We start from the raw sequence: 14,201 nt of genomic DNA on the forward strand, positions 1-14,201 counted from the left end.
CTACGACAACTTTGACACAAACCGTGCAGTGTTAATTGTTCACATACAGGACAGTGTAGAGTTGTAAAAAACCCGAGAAATCGAACAGAAAATTTGTTCAAATAAATTAATTTAGCTTTTGCATCAATTCATGAATGTACTTATGACAACTAACTTTTAGTTTCCTTAAATAACACGATGTCGAGGGATATAGCGGGTAGTTGTGTATACCATGAAAAAGCATCAACACAAATCAACGAAAAAACTCGATCCAATGGAGGAAGTATTTGTTCCTGAACATAGTAGATGGCATTGAGGCGTAGATTTTTCATTTAACACATTAATAGGACTGAAGAAAATTAAAACAAGAAGATTGTTTAATGAAGACATTCATATTTATACTAAAGTATTTATTAATAACATTCCAACAGCTTTTGTCATGATACATAACGTAAAATAATGAAAGACAGCAACATTTGAACTTACTCTTTAACCAATTGAATCAATGGTAGTCCAGGACTGCCGTTAACAATGACGTAAGGTACAAGTTCTTCTACGCCAGATTCCGCGCGACGATCACGTGACAAATAACGTCTATACAAAAATAGAAATAGTAAAACTGTAATCATGACAACAATTTAAAGAGGATTTTTCATTTCAACAATAAAATGAACCTTGCAATTTCCAAAGCTGGAACACATGCTTTTGGTTTATATCTTTTCATACCACGATATTCCTTAGCAAAGATGAAATCCTGAATCGATACTCTATCTTTCATCATTTTAACGAACTGCCGCTGGACAAACTTCTTCACAAGATTCACGTCTCTTTCTTCAAATAAAATCCTTAAAGACTTTCAAACTTTAGTTTCACAGGTTTAGGATTCTCTGCAGTAACAGCATCAACAATTTCTTTTCCAAACTTAAACGCTTCCTCTTTACTGGCACCTTTTACTAATACGAAAAGACTATCGGTGTCCCCATATACCACACGAGCACCCCACACATCATTGTGTTCAGGAGATTGAAAGCTCGTTCCAGGCTCTCGCGTGCTTTACGAACAATGGCGTCAGCAATCTGATGAAAAACAGAAAAAAATATTGAGATGGTTTTAAGAGTAAAAAAAAACCCAGTATGACAATAAGCACTTGATAGATTTTTAATTTGAGCATGTGACTAAGTCCAGGCTCACGATAATCATAATAATCAACATGTATCTACATTATATATATTATATATTTATCAATTATCTGTAGTAAATATATTATATATTTAATGTATCTAAAAATATATGTGTATTGGTAAATATATAATATATATAATATCGATACAATCAATTAATACAAACTTTACGGCGCACGGTATGTTTAGATGGAATGGGGAGAGTTATCGTTTGTTTAAATTTCTATCATGAATACAAAGTTTACGGCACACGGTCTGTTTAGATGGAATGGGGAGAGTTATCGTTTGTTTAAATTTCTATCATGAATACAAAGTTTACGGAACACGGTCTGTTTAGATGGAATGGGAGAGCTATCGTTTGTTTAAATTTCTATCATGAATACAAAGTTTACGGCGCACGGTCTGTTTAGATGGAATGGGGAGAGTTATCGTTTGTTTAAATTTCTATCATGAATACAAAGTTTACGGCACAAGGTCTGTTTAGATGGAATGGGGAGAGCTATCGTTTGTTTAAATTTCTATCATGAATACAAAGTTTACAGCACAAGGTCTGTTTAGATGGAATGGGGAGAGTTATCGTTTGTTTAAATTTCTATCATGAATACAAAGTTTACGGAGCAAGGTCTGTTTAGATGGAATGGGAGAGCTATCGTTTGTTTAAATTTCTATCATGAATACAAAGTTTACGGCGCAAAGTCTGTTTAGATGGAATGGGGAGAACTATCGTTTGTTTAAATTTCTATCATTAATACAAACTTTACGGCGCACGGTCTGTTTAGATGGAATGGGAGAGCTATCGTTTGTTTAAAGTTCTATCATGAATACAAAGTTTACGGCACACGGTCTGTTTAGATGGAATGGGAGAGTTATCGTTTGTTTAAATTTCTATCATGAATACAAAGTTTACGGCGCAAGGTCTGTTTAGATGGAATGGGGAGAGTTATCGTTTGTTTAAATTTCTATCATGAATACAAAGTTTACGGCACACGGTCTGTTTAGATGGAATGGGGAGAGTTATCGTTTGTTTAAATTTCTATCATGAATACAAAGTTTACGGCGCACGGTCTGTTTAGATGGAATGGGAGAGCTATCGTTTGTTTAAATTTCTATCATGAATACAAAGTTTACGGCACACGGTCTGTTTAGATGGAATGGGGAGAGTTATCGTTTGTTTAAATTTCTATCATGAATACAAAGTTTACGGCGCAAGGTCTTTTAGATGGAATGGGGAGAGTTATCGTTTGTTTAAATTTCTATCATGAATACAAAGTTTACGGCACACGGTCTGTTTAGATGGAATGGGGAGAGTTATCGTTTGTTTAAATTTCTATCATTAATACAAAGTTTACGGCACAAGGTCTGTTTAGATGGAATGGGGAGAGTTATCATTTGTTTAAATTTTTATCATAAATACAAAGTTTACGGCGCAAGGTCTGTTTAGATGGAATGGGGAGAGTTATCGTTTGTTTAAATTTCTATCATAAATACAAAGTTTACGGCACGGTCTGTTTAGATGGAATGGGGAGAGTTATCGTTTGTTTAAATTTCTATCATGAATACAAAGTTTACGGCACACGGTCTGTTTAGATGGAATGGGGAGAGCTATCGTTTGTTTAAATTTCTATCATGAATACAAAGTTTACGGCACAAGGTCTGTTTAGATGGAATGGGGAGAGTTATCGTTTGTTTAAATTTCTATCATGAATACAAAGTTTACGGCACAAGGTCTGTTTAGATGGAATGGGGAGAGTTATCGTTTGTTTAAATTTCTATCATGAATACAAAGTTTACGGCGCACGGTCTGTTTAGATGGAATGGGGAGAGTTATCGTTTGTTTAAATTTCTATCATGAATACAAAGTTTAAGGCGCAAGGTCTGTTTAGATGGAATGGGGAGAACTATCGTTTGTTAAAATTTCTATCATAAATACAAAGTTTACGGCGCACGGTCTGTTTAGATGGAATGGAGAGAGTTATCGTTTGTTTAAATTTCTATCATGAATACAAAGTTTACGGCGCAAGGTCTGTTTAGATGGAATGGGGAGAGTTATCGTTTGTTTAAATTTCTATCATGAATACAAAGTTTAAGGCGCAAGGTCTGTTTAGATGGAATGGGGAGAGTTATCGTTTGTTTAAATTTCTATCATGAATACAAAGTTTACGGCACAAGGTCTGTTTAGATGGAATGGGGAGAGTTATCGTTTGTTTAAATTTCTATCATGAATACAAAGTTTACGGCACAAGGTCTGTTTAGATGGAATGGGGAGAGTTATCGTTTGTTTAAATTTCTATCATGAATACAAAGTTTACGGCGCACGGTCTGTTTAGATGGAATGGGGAGAGTTATCGTTTGTTTAAATTTCTATCATGAATACAAAGTTTACGGCGCAAGGTCTGTTTAGATGGAATGGGGAGAGCTATCGTTTGTTTAAATTTCTATCATGAATACAAAGTTTACGGCGCACGGTCTGTTTAGATGGAATGGAGAGAGTTATCGTTTGTTTAAATTTCTATCATGAATACAAAGTTTACGGCGCAAGGTCTGTTTAGATGGAATGGGGAGAGCTATCGTTTGTTTAAATTTCTATCATGAATACAAAGTTTACGGCAAGGTCTGTTTAGATGGAATGGGGAGAGTTATCGTTTGTTTAAATTTCTATCATGAATACAAAGTTTACGGCGCAAGGTCTGTTTAGATGGAATGGGGAGAGTTATCGTTTGTTTAAATTTCTATCATGAATACAAAGTTTAGGGCACAAGGTCTGTTTAGATGGAATGGGGAGAGCTATCGTTTGTTTAAATTTCTATCATGACAAGATCAAAGTTACCTCAACACACGGCATTCGTCCTGAGAAGTTTGCTGAGGTGTAACCATAAGTGACATTTGCAATCAACTTTAAAGCAAGTTGTCGAGCATCAAGAAGTTGAAGAAGAGTCTAAAATGTAAATTACTTATGATATTGAATGATTAAAGAAAACAAACGAAGAGTGGAAAGGCATCTTTTTTGAACATGATGAAAACTACATGACGTTTTAGCTACTGGATCTTATAAAAACATCAAAGATCGCTTCAATAACAAAGGTTTAATAAAACCAACTTACTTTATCATCTTTACAATCTTTCATAGCTTTCTTTACCATAATACGTGTGTCTAATATCTCCTCCAACATTCTAAAATAAATCAAACTTATTGAACATATAATAGCCAAAGATATCATGACCCATTTAGGACAGTAAAGACTTAAGAAGGAACGCAATGTACATTGCAAAATATACTACAAAATGCAAATGTTATTTTTTCAACAATCTTTTGAATCAATAAAAACGTGACCTGTAACCAAATGAATGTGAAATATCCCACATTACCTGGGTAAAATTCCTCGTCTTATGTTAGATTTTACAAAAACAGAGCCAATGGCGCTTACATGAATATCATCTTGCAGTTTCTGAAAGGAAATGTATTGTTTCAAATGTATTGCTTGTCGTGATGGTAATTTATTAAAAATTCTCACCTCCAGTAATGTTGGAGGAACATTCAACGATGTACAACCAAACTCAAAATGAACAACGACATGTAAGACAGAGAAAATGACTTTTTACCTTAATTTTACAATCCATGCTACACGACAGAAGAAGATGAGCGGATTTAGGAAAGAATCTTATTGCAGAAACACCTTTAGTGTGACCAGACCTAAGAGAAACATAAAATAATACAATAATACATAAGTAAGAATATCTCCATTGCTTTCTTTTATCACGACGGTAGAAGGATGAACTACAAGAAAAGAAACACTTAAATGTTATTAAAAAGTGCTGTATAAAGTGAATATTTGCATCAGGAAGTATCGTTACGTTTTTGTCGAGGTTAGTAGAGTCCTGTGAAGGACTGTTGGTGTTGATGTTGACTGACGTTTCGACAACCTTAGCAGTAGTCATCTTCAGAGTCAAATGATAAGTAAATGTCAAGTTAGCCGTGTTTCTTAAAACAAGTGCTAAGGAAGTCCAATACAATATCTACAAACATACGTACGTAGTACTAGAACAAATCATTACTTTATAATAAATAATACACTGATAAATATGATTTTATAAACATATCAAATGATCACCTAAACGTCTTGACTCAAAGAGAAGCATCGTAGTAAAAAAACGCTCATATTTTAAGTTTATATTTGGATGAGACGCTTTCTCTAATGAATACTGTAATGTATAATTGAACTTCCTCAATACCATCAAGAATTATATCATAAACTGTCTTTAAACTTAATTCAATTATTGTGTGTTTTCCTTAAAATCTAAAAAATTTAAAGCATATTGATGACTCTAAGTCAGACGTTCTATGGCGTTTTCAATAACATTTTAGTAAGTAAACTTTCATGTATTTCTTCCGTTTTTGTTTTACAGTAAAGTAACAGAAAACAAACAAATACAAGAACAACTAAAATTCAATAGCGCGTTTAACGTCATTTCTGGTATTTTAACTTCCATTTTTTGATTTTCAATAAATGAACTAAATGGAGAATTGTTTACATACCACGTATGAATACGTTGCTTTGGTAGAAAGTTCTGGAGGAGTATCTGACTTGAGATTAATGCCAAGATCTTGTGGAATGTGAAGATATGATCTTCCTTGATAGTCATATGCATCTTTAACTGAAAAATAATTACATTTGGTAAAGTTTAGGAAACTACAAGAAAGTATGAAAATTTTAACTTACTGTGTAATGTGGATTTCTCTTCTGAAGGTTTCATATCATCTTTCTTTGATTTGTATTTCTTTGATAATTCATACTCCTCAAGGATTGTTGACTCTTCCTGTATTTACCAAGGTAAAACGCCAGAAAAATAATTGTTTCATTTGAAAAATATGTTTATAAAACTCTTTATTTGGGTAATTGAAATACTTCAGATGGTTTAGCAATAGTTTCTTCATCAACAAACTTGCTCCATGGTGCAATAGGATACCAGAGAATAAGAGATAGTAGGACAACCTTTCAAAAGTTATAATTATTGTAGTAATCGTACCCTTGTATCCATCAATCACACCAGGATCTGCCCTATCCTCTCTTTTCCTCTTATCTCCCACCCGCTGTTTTGTAGCTTCAAACACAGTCAATCCCTTGCTATCCTTTGCTTTCTCAACATCCCCAACAAATCTTAATGGATAACAATTGATATGAACATAAAACATTAGCAAGCCTATTTACTAATAATTAAGAGCCATGTACTACATTATGTTTTTAAGGTAATTTCATGACAAAGCACATTCATCATATTCCACTCAAATAAACATTTATCAGCTTGAATCATTTCAAAGTAATTGAGTGATATAATACTTCAGCATTATTCTATTTCAGACTTGATGCATTCACAGAGGAACATGTTTGATGTAGGAGTGTTTGATACCCTCTACATATTGTGAATTATGTATAAAAAGTTATTCCGGAAACTAATAAAGGATGAAAAAGTTGGTTTGTATTGGGTTTTAGTATCAATCTACACTACAATAAATCCTCCCCACAATGTAAAACACATAAAATTTTGGAGAGAAGTGCGTTCCTGCACAAACATGACTATCGTTGAAGATGTATGCTATATCATAGTTATGCTATAAGCACATTGTAACAACATTATATACATATATTGTAACTAACTTCTCTTCAATGTGAGCTGTGTCATCACTTGGATCTAATGCATAACCTGTGATTTATTAAAACAAAAGATCACACATAACTCATTAACAAATACATTTTTCTCAAACTATGCTTGCTTTTCCTCTAACCGTAACTTGAAAATGTTTTTGTTGATTATCAAATTGAAATTTACTGATATGAGCTGGCTTAACATAGCCAGACAACATATTTTTATGTGCTCTTTGCTGCTTCGTTTTAAATGGATTTTGAGGTCCAATGTAAAATAGTAGACTTCTTCAAAATCATGATTTTGTCCATGTGCATGTAAATGGTGCCAATGATTAAATTATTAACGTACCGAAGCAGAAAAGAGTTCGTCATACTTTGCATTAAATGTAACTTCTTTCATTGAAGGATCGATGTGTCTTCTCCAATCAATTCCTCCCTTTAAAGCATAGCAAATTGTACCATAGATTTAGCCTTGGTGTTGGTAGTTGCCTATTTAGGACTTTGGGAATAAAAACTATTACACTTTACCTTAGCATCAACAATTGGCGCGCTGTTTAAAAGAAACTTAGATTTTAGAGCATCCATATTGACAGTGCTCTCGATTGACTTTTCACCTTCTTTAGATTTATCATTATTACTTCTCTCTTCATCAGAAGAATCACTTTGATAAGACACCAACGATTTTGGACTTGCAGCTAAATCGAGAGATCGTAGCACAGAAGCCATGTTGAAATTTGTCACGTGAAACGTGAACTGAAAGATAAATATTAAATGTCACCATGGTTACGCGCGCGAATTGTTTTATCGTCTTGCCGCGAAATACGATTTTACCCACTTTAACTTTTTTGTAAAAAAAAACATCATCGTATGCGCATTGTCAACTTTCTTGTTCTCCTTCCATTGTATTGCTCTATAATAAAGCTAAATATCTTAACGTTTTAAGTTCTTTATTATTCGTGAAAAGCGGTATGTGGAATAACAATACGAAGGTATTGCAAGTTTAATTGCTTCATCACACTAAGCATATGCACATACATTAACTGAATTGCAAAACACTTTCGCTGCAGAGTAAGTCAGAATACATGAAACTACTTGACAACTGCCGTATTGGCAATATTTTGGAAATAATTGGTAATAATTATAACAATATCAGCAGTGTTGTTATTATAGTATTTTAAATTTATAATAAGCTACTAAACATAAACATATTCTGACTTACCCTGAACTTCCACTGCATTGCACTACTTGCAAATTTTATGCAGTTATTTAGGTTATTTAGTTCAGACCTTTGCAGTGCAATGGGGATGAGGGTGCAAGGCAACATGAATATAGGCCCTGACATGACATAGGATTAAAGTCTTGCATTAAAAATTCATAATATAGAAATGGAAATTAGTTTTGTTAATTATATGTACATAATTTATTTGGAGGTTTTGTCTCTCAAAAAAGCTTCAAAAAAGATAGAGCCCGTACTGAGCAAGCTAACTAGAGGTCAGGCTTTTGAGTCTTTGTTGCCAAAGATTGAGAAATGGTTTACCAAAGGTGTAAATTGCAGTACAGATGATGATTCAGTTGTTGATCCTTGCCATGTAACATCTATGCCAAGTATGGACCAGTTGCAACAATGGAGAAAAATAGTTGAGGCATCAAGTACAAGCAAAGGAGCATGTATCAACACATCACAAGGAAGGTTAGATATCAATTGCATCACCAATCTGCAGAAATTTCACACCTTAAAAAGCATACAAGTAGAAGTCGAAGAGGAAATTGCCTGGTTTTCACGACCATTGAACAAACCAGACACGGTGGTGGAACATCCATCAGCTGCTTCAATTACAGCCTTTCAGAAGCTTTTGTACAGAACCCCATACAGTGAGATTATGAAAGAACGAGAATTGTCATCCAATGAGATGTCCAGGTTATGTGTTGACAGATGGGTGTCAAGTGACCACATATGCTGGTTGACAAAAAACCTAAACCAAAAGAAAACAGATACATATTATGTGTACCTCAATGGAACAAAGCCACCCACAACAGCCCAACACCATGCTAAATATGAATTCATTTCAAAGTTCTGTTTTGCCATAAATGTTGGTAAAAAAGCAATGGCAACACTTTCCTTGGAGATGATTTGCACCCCGGAAACCATTAGGTACTTTGCTATGTAGACACTAATGACAAAAACATTACATATGGGGATTCATTAGACTGGCAATTTCCTAACACTCTTCTACACATTTTAGATAAATTCATCAAGGCACATAATATTTGCGACAGCATAGCCAACTACTCAGTAACAATGACTTATGATCCTGATAGCAGATGCCGGGTTAGAGGAGGACACAAGTGCACAGACAATTGTTCCAAAGCGTATCCATTCCAAACATGTAGCAATGTTTGTGGCGTGGTTGTAATGATTATGATGGCTATATCAAGCTATAACTATGCCTTTTTCAAGAGCATGCTATCATTTTCTAAGCCAACCACAAAGAATATTTCATCAATATACCTAAGCAATCCCACACATTACAGCGCATACTCACGGATTGTACTTGGATGTTGGATCTCAGATAATGTTGTTAACCTGGCATATGTATTACCACAGTTTTGGAATACATTACAAAAAGGGATTTTACCAGAAAATGAAAACACAGCAACAACTTGTAAAATTTCCAATAAATAGAGCATCAAGAGACTCAAAGATCACACCATCAGTCTTCAATAAAATGGTGAAGGATAAAATCATGCAATGTATTTGAGTTCAATGATGCAAATGATGCAGTCAAAAAGCTGTTTGAGATAGCATTGCTAATGTTCTTTTTACTAAATTGTCATTGTTAAACAAGTAATACGAATAAACTCACTTTGGGACAAGTAGGGCAGATATTTCCTTCATCAAGCTCAGGAATAACACAGCTCAACATGTTTACTTTATGTCTGTAAATTCTGAAAAAAACAATGACACAAAGTAAGCAATTATGCACTCTTAAACAAATGACATAAACAAAATACAGTGCAAGACAGTAATACTTGAGGAAAAATTCTTTCCCATTATAAACTTTAGCATTTTGATTTCCTCCAATTAAATACATCTCTTAAGATGAGATTCTTAGGCTATAAAATTGACTGCAACTTTCCCAGCAATTCATACGTAGTACAGCAGTGCAATAAATCAGTGACCTACATGCAGTTACCTATATTCTTCAAAAGCATCTATAATGACAGGATACATTTTGGTGTTGCATAAGAAGAGAATATGTGGTTATGATTAAACTCTTCAAATGACTGACAAATGCTTTTATTGATGCCTGGCATTCCATCTGCACAGAATGAATCAATTCAAAAACTCAATTGCAAATGCAATTCTTGGTTTTGTAGGTGTTCCACCCCAAAGGCCAAATTGCAGAAGTTGAACAAACTCTGAGAGCATGAGCAAAAGTGTACCTCAACAGTACAAAAGGTGCCTAAAATTGAAAAAGATCCAAAATTATAATTGTGTTGAACCATCCCAGCTAAAATGAAAAACTTTTGCAGCACATTTTACATATAACATACCTTTAACATCAACAACAGAAACACTTCTTTTGTGACGAGCTGTTTGGCATGAACAATCATACACCAGCATGTTCATGAGTTTATATGGCCAAAACATGCCATCCTACAAAGCAATGAATAACCTCGTAGAAATTAGTTGTAAACAATCCCCTTTCTTGCATTCGTACAAAATATTAGATTAGTGCTTCGTAGCATGTTTCACAATGTAAACTCTCATTTGATTTTTTTGTTGCAAGTGTTGAGAGAGTTAACTGTAAACACTTTTATAATATCTAGCTCATAAAGGTTACCTTATATATTTCAACATGATGACAAATATTTACGGTTGTGTGCATCTTTAACATACAGTTCTCACAATACTTTGCCATTGGACCACAATCGCTGCACCTAAACTTTGCTTCATTATCGCACTGAATACACTTCAGATTGCTCCAAGTTTTGCCAGCAAACTGAAATGTAGTTTTTATAATTGAATGTCGCAAAATTTGCCATGCTTTTTGTTTTCTTTCAACTTTCTGGTAATAAGAAGATGATTCTTCACAATCATGGTGAACATCACTTTCAAGATCACTGTTATCTTGTTCCATTCCCAGTTCATGGCCTTCCAATGCACCACAATTATCAGGACTGTTAATAGAACAGCTTCCTCTATGATCCTCAGGAACCAATTCTGACAAATCCACCTCCTCTCTCTCAACATGGCCATCCTCCTCATGATATAAAATTATCATAAAAATCTATAAAATGATAATAAATGTTGAAAAGTCTAACAGCTATAAGGCCGTTATTTGGTGTACCTTGCCATCTTTTAAAATTACCAGCAAGAAAATCACAAATCAGAAAATATTATCGATATTACCAATGACACAATAACATAAGTTAAACGACCAAAGTACAACGTATGTATCTTCCACGACTACCTGCCGACGTTTTGTACCCGTACTTTACCGGCTTTTAGCCACGTCTCATAAGACGAATGGGTGATTTGTTTGATGTTTGTAACATGTTTGTAAATGTAGATCGTCCAGGTTGGTATAGTCCTGAGAAGGACTGTTTTTGTTGTTGTTGACTGGCGTTTCGACAACCTTAGCGGTAGTCATCTTCAGAGTGATTTGCTTGTTGGTAAAACGAAAGGGTTTTTGTTCCGGTATATTGTAGGAGCCTTTTTCCTAGGGTAGGGGTAGCATATCTCACGTGACCGGAAACGTCAATCATTTAAATTATTCCACAAACTCGACTAGAACGCCGCGCAGATATCATGTAGTTCGTTGTGTCTTGAAATCTTTCTGAGGTATGTTGATTTTAAACTTTACCCTTCGTTGTTATATTGTATTTTGATTTTGTGATTTAATGTTTCATGTCCATTTATCGATTATTTTGTTTTTCTGTAAAATATTCTACTTCCGCGTTATGTACGTATGTAAATGTTTTATAAAGATAAATTTGTTGATTTTGGTGAGATTTGGAACTAGCTCAAATCAAAATATATCTTATAAAACATATAAGATATATTATATCTTTATATAATAATAAAAGAAATAAATTTCTACTATATAATAGTAATGTTCTACATCGATACACATCAAGTGCATGGTCACGAGGTAGTAGAGGAAATAAGATATTCATGGATAATTACGTAAAAGCACTATTGCTAATGCGCATTTAATATACACGACAAGTTTTTTTAAAATAGATATGTTTCGACGTCTCATTATGCCATCTTCAGTATGAGTGAAATAATAAGATTGTAAATGATGATCGTCCAGGTTAATAAAGTCCTGAGAAGGACTGTTTTTGTTGTTGTTGACTGACGTTTCGACAACCTTAGCGGTAGTCATCTTCAGAGTCAAAACATTTAACGATACTCCCGGGTTCAAACCATTTACTTTAGTGAAATAATAAGTGATACAATAAAAGGAAATAAAATAAATTAATGGGGAGCGTCCGAGCGTATTATAAAATAAATATTGTATTGAATTTAAAAACTTGAACATTGAGGTCAGGGTTAGTTTTTTTATGTGGAGTGCTTCTTTGATTTTAAGGGTGAATGAGGTGTCGGCAGTGTCGATGATTTTGAAGCAAGAGGGTGAATAGTTGGTTTTGCATGAGTGAGATTTAAGAAGGTGCCGGTAGATATGAGAGTTTTTGTCTGTTGTTGTGGTATGTTCCCTGATTCTGGTTGATAAATGGCGTGAAGTTTCGCCAATGTATCGGGAATTAGCTACATCCCGCGCATTTAAATTCATATACCACCATAGATTTAATTGAATCAGGGATTGGGTCTTTGAATGAGAAAAGCTTTTTGATTTTGAATGATGTAAAAATTAGTCGAATGTCAATATCTGTACAGAAGCGTTTCATAATGTTTAAAGTCTGCGTTGTGTGTGTCGTGAGTAATGTCCGATGTATGGTAGTTTGAAGTATAGAGTTTTATTTTGAATTTTCATTTGTGTTGGTCGTGATCGTCGTGTCAGGAGTTTCGGTGTCTAGTTTGAGGTTGTTGCTTGTTTGTTGTCGAGATCGTTTTACGGTTCTGTTAATAAAGAAGTGAAAGAGTTTCGTAAAAAGAGTATGATTTTATGTCTCGTTGAAAGCCATTGCTCGTATTGTTAAGTTTGTATGTCGATTATGTATAAGTCCGGTTTTGTATGAAAGTGGTGTGAAACTAAATAGTTCGTCAGACGTCCTGTGTATGTTGGTTTGTGATATGTAGATGTTGTACAGCTGTCATGGGATTTTGTAAAATGTCGAGAAATGGCAGTTGATCTTGTTGTTCAGTTTCAAGTGAAAATCTAATGTTTGTGCTGTGAAAGATGAGAAGTCGTCGAGGAAGTGAAAGAATTTAGTGGAGTGGTCATATGGTATTAGTGGTGTTAGTAGAGAACTAAGATACTTAGCAAATTATAATTGTATGTTGATTGATGAAACTATCGGTCGTAGGAGGCGATCTGTTTTCAGAGTTCGGACACAGAAGCGTGAGGGTTGGGAAGAATATCATCTTTGTTATCATCGAGTCTTTCTTTAGAAGCTTTCAACAGTTTATTTGGTCGTGATATGTCTTGAGGGTAACTTTGCTGTATTGTTAATGATTTTAAGGCAGGAGTTACGATACATTTTGATGATCCACGATGCCGTTGCGGTTTGAGAATGATAATGTTTGGATTGTTGCGAATGTTTTTAAGGATGTGGTGTTTTTTGAAGTCAGCTGGTTTCCACCAAACTATAAAACACAGCATTCTCGCTCATCTCAAAACAGAGCTGGCACACATCGCTCACTGGTTTATCTCATCTTATCACCCGACACCAGCTGACTTCAAAAAACACCACATCCTTAAAAACATTCGCAACAATCCAAACATTATCATTCTCAAACCGGACAAAGGCAACGGCGTCGTAATTATGGATCGTCAAATGTATCGTAACTCCAGCCTTAAAATCATTAACAATACAGCAAAGTTTACCCCACTCAAAGAAGACGTCACACTATCACGTGAAGCCAAACTACAACGACTGTTAGGGAAGCTTCTAAAGAAAGACTCGATTAACAACAAAGTTTATAATGATATCTTTCCCAGAGGCTCTCAACCCTCACGCTTCTATGGCTTACCGAAACTTCACAAGAAACGAGAACCAGAACAATCGCCTCCACTACGACCGATAGTTTCATCAATTAACTCGTTCAACTACAATTTAGCTAAGTATCTTAGTTCTCTACCAACACCATTCATACCAGATGACCACTCTAAAGATTCTTTCACTTTCCTCGACGACTTTTCATCATTCACAGCACCCAAAATTAGATTTTCATTTGAAACTGAACAACAAGATCAACTGCCATTTCTCG

At 34.6% G+C, this 14,201-nt stretch overlaps 2 protein-coding genes and 1 long non-coding RNA gene across 4 annotated transcripts; all 3 read right to left on the reverse strand.

Moving 5' to 3' along the window:
- Positions 1 to 200: 200 nt before the first annotated feature.
- LOC124457297 (DNA polymerase zeta catalytic subunit-like) lies at positions 201 to 7,528 on the reverse strand. The gene is given in 15 exon segments (XM_047007571.1): positions 201 to 328; positions 466 to 573; positions 654 to 834; positions 837 to 998; positions 1,001 to 1,055; positions 3,988 to 4,095; positions 4,262 to 4,331; positions 4,527 to 4,606; positions 4,761 to 4,851; positions 5,695 to 5,724; positions 5,726 to 5,813; positions 5,879 to 5,975; positions 6,065 to 6,151; positions 7,152 to 7,238; positions 7,331 to 7,528. Coding segments are annotated over 15 exon segments (1,548 nt in total). The 3' UTR covers positions 201 to 222.
- Positions 7,529 to 8,153: 625 nt separating this feature from the next.
- LOC124458448 lies at positions 8,154 to 10,036 on the reverse strand. 2 transcript variants are annotated; one of them, XR_006953190.1, is made up of 3 exons: positions 9,997 to 10,036; positions 9,667 to 9,748; positions 8,154 to 8,775 (listed from the first exon to the last, which is right to left on the reverse strand). It is a non-coding gene; the product is annotated as an uncharacterized LOC124458448 (long non-coding RNA). The 2 variants fall into 2 exon arrangements; XR_006953189.1 differs by having other exon boundaries at positions 8,154 to 9,518.
- Positions 10,037 to 10,141: 105 nt separating this feature from the next.
- Positions 10,142 to 11,130, reverse strand: LOC124457298. The gene is made up of 3 exons (XM_047007572.1): positions 10,648 to 11,130; positions 10,358 to 10,460; positions 10,142 to 10,266 (listed from the first exon to the last, which is right to left on the reverse strand). The coding sequence occupies exons 1-3, from the start codon at positions 11,086 to 11,088 to the stop codon at positions 10,142 to 10,144; spliced, it is 669 nt and encodes a 222-aa protein (XP_046863528.1). The 5' UTR covers positions 11,089 to 11,130.
- Between the last annotated feature and the right edge of the window lie 3,071 nt (positions 11,131 to 14,201).

The sequence above is a fragment of the Xenia sp. Carnegie-2017 genome, unplaced genomic scaffold (genome assembly GCF_021976095.1).
Source record: "Xenia sp. Carnegie-2017 unplaced genomic scaffold, XeniaSp_v1 HiC_scaffold_6, whole genome shotgun sequence".
Taxonomy (NCBI): domain Eukaryota; kingdom Metazoa; phylum Cnidaria; class Anthozoa; order Malacalcyonacea; family Xeniidae; genus Xenia; species Xenia sp. Carnegie-2017.